This window comes from Acanthisitta chloris, unplaced genomic scaffold (genome assembly GCF_000695815.1).
Source record: "Acanthisitta chloris isolate BGI_N310 unplaced genomic scaffold, ASM69581v1 scaffold14990, whole genome shotgun sequence".
NCBI lineage: Eukaryota > Metazoa > Chordata > Aves > Passeriformes > Acanthisittidae > Acanthisitta > Acanthisitta chloris.
In genome coordinates this window covers 10,262-19,136 of record NW_008651212.1, presented here as the reverse complement: position 1 = coordinate 19,136, position 8,875 = coordinate 10,262, and the positions used below count along the sequence as shown (strand labels likewise).

The 8,875-nt window shown below is 40.0% G+C and overlaps 1 protein-coding gene across 1 annotated transcript in view; it reads left to right on the top strand.

Moving 5' to 3' along the window:
• The window catches only part of HMGN3 (high mobility group nucleosomal binding domain 3), a gene marked incomplete at its 5' end in the record, with an annotated part of 7,396 nt that extends 5,744 nt beyond the window's left edge, over window positions 1-1,652 (top strand). Inside the window, 3 exons of the mRNA XM_009072236.1 lie at window positions 986-1,099; window positions 1,216-1,308; window positions 1,614-1,652. Of these exons, the coding sequence (XP_009070484.1) occupies window positions 986-1,099; window positions 1,216-1,308; window positions 1,614-1,652 (246 nt within the window). The remainder of the gene's footprint in view (window positions 1-985; window positions 1,100-1,215; window positions 1,309-1,613) is intronic.
• Window positions 1,653-8,875: the final 7,223 nt, after the last annotated feature.

The following is an 8,875-nucleotide window of genomic DNA, read 5'->3' as shown; positions in this document are numbered from 1 at the left end:
AAAGAGTGGTACAGGCTGCCTTTGGAACTGGGATTACTGGTGCTCCCTCCTCACTACGCCACTCCTGTATGGGGGATGGTGGGGAAAGGTAGTTAATAAAGGGAAGTATATCCCTGTTCACAGCTACTATTGCCATTTGGCATGGAAAATTTGGAGCAAATGATCACGTGAAAGATCCCCAGTGCTTATCAGAACTACTTTAAATACTAATGCAAACTATTACATGCAATGCCATTTAAATTTTTATCCCATTGCACTTTAAATCCTCAATCTATGCCTCTACTAACCTTTAGATTGCAAACATAAACATGTACATAGAGCAAGGATTTATTAAAAAAAGTAGACTTCAACATACAGATTGTTTAAGAACAAATCTCCAAGTGAAGCTGTAGCTCTTAGGATTTTTCCTTTTGACCAATTCTCTGCTTTGTGTTGCTGCAGATGGAATTTTATCAGTGTTTGCCTCCCTAGTGTGTTGGTTGGTTCTTTCATTGACATGGAACAAACATCACAGATGTTATCAAAGTAACAAAAGGACAGGCAACAAAAAAAGGCTTAATTTTTAAAATCTAATTGAATATTTCATGTTAATCGAAAGTGTATTGCTGTTCCATGAGCAGTGTGATGTTTGTGCTTGGCTGAGTAAGCTTTCAATATACTATAATTGGATTTGTTCACTCCAGATCTTCTATATACCTCTGTATAACACAGCTCAGCTCTACCAAAGTAGTCTGATGGGTTTTGTATCCCTGTAGATTTGCAGAAACAGTAAAGAAACAGACACCACTGTTTTCTGGAGATGTTGAGGGTTTCTGTGTAACTTCTGTGGATTTACATTTTCCGGGTAGCCTTTAGTTGGTTGTTTCAGTCCAGCACAGCTTGCCAAGGTTCGCAGTTTAGTTCATGTGAAGGTTTTTTTCAATCAAGCTGTAGAGTTCTGGCTACTCACACAATGTCTATGCCCATGTTTTTAATCTCCTGTCAGAAGGAACCTGGAACAAAGGCCAGCAAAGGTGCTAAAGGGAAGAAGGATGAAAAGCAAGAAGCTGCAAAGGAAGGTACTACACCATCTGAAAATGGTGAAAATAAAGCTGAAGAGGTACTTTCCACACATACCTCCTGCCGATTGAATCAGTGTTTTTTAATTATTCAGCCTTTCAGACATTGCTAGCATGTTCATAATGTTTCTTTTTATTGCCCATAATGTTATTGCAGATTCGCATCTCTCGCTCAACTGTTAGTGTTTCAACATCCAGAGGTGCCCCACCCAGCACACTGTCAGTAAAAGGGCAGATTGAAACAGTGAAAGTTCAGGGTGCGGTAGAGCATTCAGCATGTGTGCAGTGAATAGAAACAGGTGGTAGTGTGGTGCTTTTCAGTGTGAACGATGGATGCTGACAGGTAAGGCCTGTATTGCTTTTGAAAAGCTGGGACTGATGAGTTGAGAAAAGTGTGTGGCTGGACCTGTTCCAGTGGCATAAATGTCAAATGGACATAGGTTGGAAACTGAGCTGTTGCACGTAAGAAATCAAAGGAGTGAGGATAGTTTGGGTGTTTAGGTACATAATGGCAATTTACTATAGTAATTGAATTTCTTTCTCTCTTCTCCACAGGCTCAGAAAACTGAATCTGTAGGTGACAAGAATGAATGAAATATCATGAAAATTTTGGGTTGATTTTATGTACCTCTTGGACAACTTTTAAAAGATATTTTTATCAAGTATTTTGTAAATGCTAATTTTTTTAGGACTATGATAGTTGACATATTAAACTGTATATGAACATTTCCCTTCTCATAACAGCGCTTTTAGAAATTCCCCATTGTTGCCAAGTAATATAAATATCAACTTAATATTGCAAGGTATGTGTAAAATTGGATCAGCATTCCATACACTTGCTTTAAGAAATTAAGTCTTGTGCATATGGTGATGTTTTTACTGTGCGTATTTGAATTTTTCATGCAGTTTTTCTAGAGCAATAATCAGTGGTGCTTTTGTACTTAGGGTTTATGTGATTTTAATGAAACATGGATAGATGTGGCCACCTGCTGACTATTTTGGGTTCTTTTAATGGATTAAAATAAAAGGTCTCCTTGCCTGCAAAACTACAGCCTCCTAATGTTTTCTCTCAGTCTGAGGAATGCCTTACTCATTTTTTTGACTGTTATAAGGAAGTCTAAATGGTTTAGTAACAATTGTTTTGCATGCAGTCTGTTTGCTTTTTTTTTTGCTGATGTCTGATTAAAAACCACCCACACGGGAGTAGCAAATGGTGTTTTCAGTGGCCCACAATTTAAGGGACATTCTTCATAGATACATTCATCAGATACACTGTCACAGGGTGAGGAGAGTTGTCATACTCTGTCAGGATATTGTGTCTGTAATGAGCTACCAACACAGAACATAGAGACATGCAGTAATTTAAAAGTAGCTTTGTTTCTCCCCCACTCTCTTTTCATTAACTTGCATCATACTCGGTGGAAACCTTTCTTTCTATCTGCAGCCTCAAATTGAATATAAATAGTAATTACTGTTCTGCTTCAGCTAAGGACAGTTGTTAATACATTGAAATCGCTGTTAAACAGTGCTATATATTTGGTACCTGGTGAAAATGGAACAATGAAAGTTATTTTTGAGGTGACTGTGGTGATGTGGTAGATTAGCTAATGATTTTTTTAGTGTCCATGTTTCAAGACTGCAGCTCATTCTAAGCACCTTTTATGATTTTTCTCCTTCTCTTTTCTCTAGGGGCCCTGGTATTTCTATTGTTACTTCTGGGATGGGAGGGGTGAAAGAAAAGATGTTCCCTGTTCTTCACTAGCATTGATTTGTATTGCTCAAGTGGTAGCCATGATGTCTGAGGATACCTTTTGCTTGTTTAAGTCAATAAATAAATGACTGTTGCCTGACCCTAGCGTTCTATTTATTCTTTGGGAGAAATCTCCAGTTGCCTTTTTTAATTAAAACCAAAAAGAAGCCAAGCATATCTACACTTAAAAATTGAAGCTTGATTAGCAAAGCTCTCTGAGCTAGCTAGAATAGGAGTTGAGGCCTGCATTGAGATAAATGTCACTTATGGGTTTTTGATAGGCTTGCTACACCCACAGAAGAGGAGGCAGCAGCCTGCTCTGCAGCATGAACTTAATTTTGGGAGAAAACTAAAAGTAATTCTCTGCTTTTGCTGATGGAAAGCAGAGTGCTCTAACAGAAATTGTAGCTAATGAGCAGGAAGGTCCATATTGTTACTCAGTGATATGTATTTGGTAGTCCTCCACAGTACTTCTGATGTGCTTTCTGATGGGCCCTGTGGAAAGTCTGTTAGTTTAGAGACTCCAGTCATGGGAAGTTTAACTGTCTGAATTTTTACACAGAAACATCAAAGTGCTGTTTCTGAGTATTTGTCAATTTATGGGGTTTTCATTCCTCTGTGTGTGTGTGTATACTCTGATCATTTTGTGTGGATTACTGAGATTAGTTATCCTATCTAGGCAGTTGGAGTTTTTGAAATGACCCTTTTAACCTAGATTTAACTTAGTCATGAGAAGACACACTCCTCTGGACAGGCTTATTTTAGGAGAGCTCCTTTTACTAAATGCCTAAAAGGTGGGCAAAAGTTGGGTCCTTAAACTAATTGCACAATATCCTGACGTAGTAATTTTGGCATAAAATTCTTCTGTTGTCTCAACCGGATTAGGAAATTCAGCTCAGTGCCAGAGTTTTTGTTAAAAGCATTTAACAGAAAATCCACTTGGGTGAAGTGCAGTGAAACACACTATCCTGCTGATTCACTTAACGTTTCTGGCTTTTCAAAATTGCTTTGTAAATGTGATGCTTTTCCTCTACGAGTCAAGTTTTCAGAGAAGTCTTCAAAGCACTGTATCAAGTCCTAGAACACATTTTTAAAATTAGCATAGTCACACATTCATGTAGCCAGAGTCTTTGTGGGCAGCTGGTGATCTGCACAGAACCTTCAGGAAGTACGGAAGTATTTTGGTTTTGAAGTGGTGCTTGAAAGTGCCAGGTGCCATATCTCTGCCATGAAGAAACTTGCATCATCAGTGTTTAATGACTGGCTGCTTCACACTTGAACACAAGGCTTGGAGGGATCCCTGAAAGTGGTATTTATCCTTTGTGGGGTGTAGTAGGTGGGTTGTTCAAGGTACATTAAAAAGATGAGAAGGAGAGACTTTTCTAAGTTTAAAGAAGGCAGGTACATCAGAAACAAGACTGGAAGAATGATAAAAATAAGTTTCTCTTGAATAGTTAAAAGTTCTCCTTCCCCTTGCTTTATATAATTCCTCTTGGTTGTCACTTTCTGCTACTTCCCTATCCCTGACTGACCTTGGGCTAATTGCATATGTCAGCACAAGGTTACACTTGGTATATTGTCCCTTCAAATGGCTAAGACAGCTTTTTCTGAACAGAGCTGTGCAGGTGAGATGCAAGCATTTAATGGGAATGCTCATGGAAAATTAACCCTTATGCTAAACAGCAGTGAAATTTAAGTTGTTTTGGTACATTTTGCTCAACTCTTGAAAGTTTGAGAGTTATTTTGTCTGTTCATAACCGCAAAAAGGAGAAAATAGGGAAAGGAAAAAAACATGAGCAAGGAAATAAAGATCCTTTATTGGAATAAATAACGTGTTAGCTAAATTTCTAGTAGAATGGGAGAAGTTTTTTTGGGATTTTTTGGGGGGTGGGGTTTTCTTGGTTGTTTTGGTTTGGTTTTGTATATTTGGTGTCCATGTCCTGGTCCAGTAAGATTTGGGAGTGTTCAATCTATTCCCCCAATGTGAATTAAGACACAAACGAGGTCAAATACCATTAGGGAGTGAGACTTTAGTAGTGGTCACACAAAGGGGAGAGAAGGGGTGATAGGAAAGTTAGAAACAGGAAAGGGAGATTGTTAGAAGTAAGCCAGATTTGGTATGCCAAAGCAGAGATAGTCACCACCATGGATCCAGATGATCTGTAGTCATGTAGAAGAGGCATAGTCTCCACCATAGCTCCAGCAGCATTCCAATGATCTGTAGTCATGTAGAAACAGTGGTGGTCACCACCATAGATCCAGAAGCATTGTCATGATCCATAGTCATCTTTTCTTCAGTGGTGTGTGCCAGGCTCTGGACACTAGTGCTTTTTATAGGGCTCTGCCAGAGCACGGATTGGTCAGGTTCCCTGGAGCTGAGCAATTCCCAGCCCTGTGATCTCAGCAGCTGGAAGTGATGTCAGTTGTGGACAGTGGTGCCTCATAGAGCTGATTTCCATGGCCCGAGGAATCCCGTGACTCAGGATCCTTGAGGCAATCAGCCACCCCTCTGCCCCACAACAAACCATCAAGGCCAGGCAATGTCGAAACAAACATTTATTTCTTAAAGGTCCCTTATATTTGGTGGTATGATTATTTTTTAATATGGTTTTAGAAGAGAAAAATAAGATCACTTAAATGTTCAAGTGACTACATGCCTTAAAGTCAAAGCAGTCCTGCAACCTAAGGTATACATCATGATACCAAGCCTTAACAGCCACGATGTTGATTAAATTCCTACCAAAATATACAAGATTTATATAACCCTGAAGAGATTATGAATGGAGGAACAAGTGGCCATTCTGTATTCTATAATGGTAAGGTGTCATCAAATGAGAAAGGGCAAAATAATCTGAAATGGGAGTCTGTCTTTTCTGAAGAAATTGCTTTTGACCTGGCTGCCTCACTGGACCTATACTTTCACTCATATCGTTGTATCTGGCATAGTGCTGGGCCACTGGCTGGGTCAGATTTAAAGCAATGATTTAGTCTGCTATGTCAGTTTATATTAAATAAAACAGTAAACTTCTATATTTGAATCAAAGCACAAAAAGATACAGGAGCCTGTCTATAAACAAATTCACTAGCAAGAACTCTTGTCCATCCTCCTGGCTGAAGGTTTATTATCTTTCCTTTATTTGTGGGAAACTTGAATACTTTGGCTGCTGGTTGAATTGTTGCATGCATAAAGGTCAGGAGATGCACTAGAATGTTCAGTGCCATTATATTTTTGTAAAGGCAAGAATTTTCTACAGCTGTTCTCTGTAATAAACATACTTTTTGCTTTATTCAGAAACTGAACTTAGCATAAAGCTATTACTTGGCTGCCTATAGCCAAATTGCCAGCAACTGCCTTCTATAATGTCCAATTCAGCATTTATAATAGATCAGAATGAAGTAGTTAATGGTTTTCCTATAGACAAAGTACAAGATGAGAAGCAAACCTTTGGTACATTACTCCTTTTGTAAGGAGCCAAAGTATTAGCAACAACATAGTTCAGATGTAACAAGCAGAGACTAACAGGTGTTTGACTAGTACAGCAAAATACTCCTAAGCACCCTCAAAGTGGCTATGAATGACTTCTGGTGAAAAGTAACTACCACTAGATTTCAAATTTGTCTATTGACAGTAATTAGTCCCTTCCCCTCCCCCTCCAATATGAATGGAAAATCACATTTTCGTGCCTGCCAAGACAAGGACAAAGCTGGTAATTTAAGTTCATGCTCAGAAAATAAATGTGTGCGAGGCCATTGTGCTTCATTTTAGTACTGCATTTAAGTTACAGTAGTATAAATTGTAGGGATTATTTTATCACTGTTTTGATTCTCATTCAGAAATAAATTTCAGACCATAAAAACTGAATTGGTACTGGATGATTTCAGGTACTAAGCTGTCTGATATGAATCTTCCAATAATGAACAACTTAATGGAAAGCAATATAATTTAAGTTGACAATGCAGTGGGAACAGTGATTTTGCCAAAGTCCTTGATCTATTTCTAAAATGAATATAAAATATTACCGTAGTTCCTTACACAATAAAGGTTGTAGAACAAGAGCTTTTGCCCCATCCTGAGATGAAGCTGGAAGACCATTCTAGGCTTTCTTTGGAAGAATCAAAAAAGTGATTGAGGATCTAATTTCTAAAAACCAAACCAAAACCCTCCTAGTTCCTGATAGCATATATATAATCAGGCATTTTCTGTAAGAAGCTGGAAGATGTGAAGTCTTAGCATGAAGGGGTTCGTAACCATTGGAGATGAAGCAAGTGATATATGTATGTCAGTTGCATCTAGAATAATTGAGAATCAGAAAGGAGCAGCAGGACTGGAGAATTTCTGTGATTCTATTCACAGTCATTTTATAGGTGGCTGCACATTATTCCTAAGAGGGAGGAGTGCTGCCACTGCAGCAGCTGAGGGTCATCCCAGAAGGAGGTTGGAAGAAAGTTCCCTCATCACTGAGTGCAGGAGCAACATGTGAATACCCTGCAGTGATTGCAAAGCAGTGATGTTCTGTGGGAGACAATCTGGAGGAACCTGGGGCAGGGCTGGATATGGCAGGAGGGGAAGTAGTCTGACCCTGTAATCTGGGTGGGTGGATATGGAGGAAAAGGCCTCACACAACTCAGGAGAAACATTTTTCAAGGAATGGGTGCAAGAGAAAAACAGCAAAATTCTTTGCATGTGTGAGCAAGCCTTCAGTGTCACTAGATTTATTTTTTTCCCCTCAGGTCCTTTACTAACAATCCAGTTACTAAGAGTACAGTGTTTTTGTTTTATTTCCTCTGGGATACATTTCTAGTAAATCTGGAACTTTAGGTGGGGTTTTTTCCTACTTCCTTGAGGGCATTTTTGCATTTAAGTATCATTTGTGTATTGGTGCCTAATCTCCACCTGCAGGATAACTACTGGTTGTGTTGATGAACTTCTGCAGACTTTCCGGTAGCTTTGCCTGCTTCACCCTCAGGGGAACTAGGTAAGTGAGGGTTTAAATGTAAGGTAAATCTGAGCAGCCTGTCTGGCATCAAGAGGCAACTGAAAAGCCTGTTATGTACCTCAGTGGCAATAGATACCAACCTCTGAGGTGAGATGGAAGAGCCAGGGGAAGGCCTTGTGAGCATAGCACCTCCACTCCTGCTTTGAGACTTGTTATAGGGTGGCCACACACGAGGTGAGAGTTGCTTGGCCTCAAGTGGGCCATGCATTCCCAAGGTGTGTGCAGTGGTAGCTCTTTGCAGGGAACCGTGTGACTGTTGCAGAGCATTCCGACAGGGAGCAGCACAGAAATGGCACATTTCCAACAGCTTGCATAAGGAGAGGTTTGGTTGTGCCTTTTGGCAGCTGGATGTCTTACGTGACCGTGGTGAATCAGAGAGCTGGCAGTGGTTATTCAAAGACAGTGGATGTGCAGAGTGTTAATAGGAATTAATTGCAAGCTGGTTAGTGCTCTGCTAGTAGACATGCTGTTGGGACTATGGGAAGCATATGAAACTGGTTTTAAATGTTGAGTTGCAAGTGCCAATTACAGTGGAATATAGTTGTAAAGGTATCCCCAAAAACCAGAAAAACAAAAATAGAAAGTATTGCCAAGTAGATGTCACCCTCAGCGTGAAACTGCAAGAGGGATCACTGCCACACAAGTGTTAAGCAATTGATGTTCATAGATTCACAGATTGTTAAGGGATTGGAATGTACTCTACAGATCATCTAGTCCCAGCCCCCTGCCATGGGCAGGGACACCTCCCACCAGACCAGGATGCTCAAGGCCTCATCCAGCCTAGCCTTGAACACTGCCAGCGCATCGACTACCTCCCTGGGCAACCTGCGCCAGTATCTCACCACCCTCACAGTAAAAAACTTTTTCCTGATATCTAAATTTCCCTCTTTCAACTTGTACCCATTACTCTTGTCCTATCACTGCAGTTCCTAACTGTTAGGGTGCTTGTCTTTGGCTCTGTCGAGCCACTGTCCCATTCACACTTGCATGATCACAGGAGTGTCTTATCTTTGAAACACAGTCTCTTTTCAGTGAAAGCAATGATAATGCTTCTCATCTGATGAATGCTT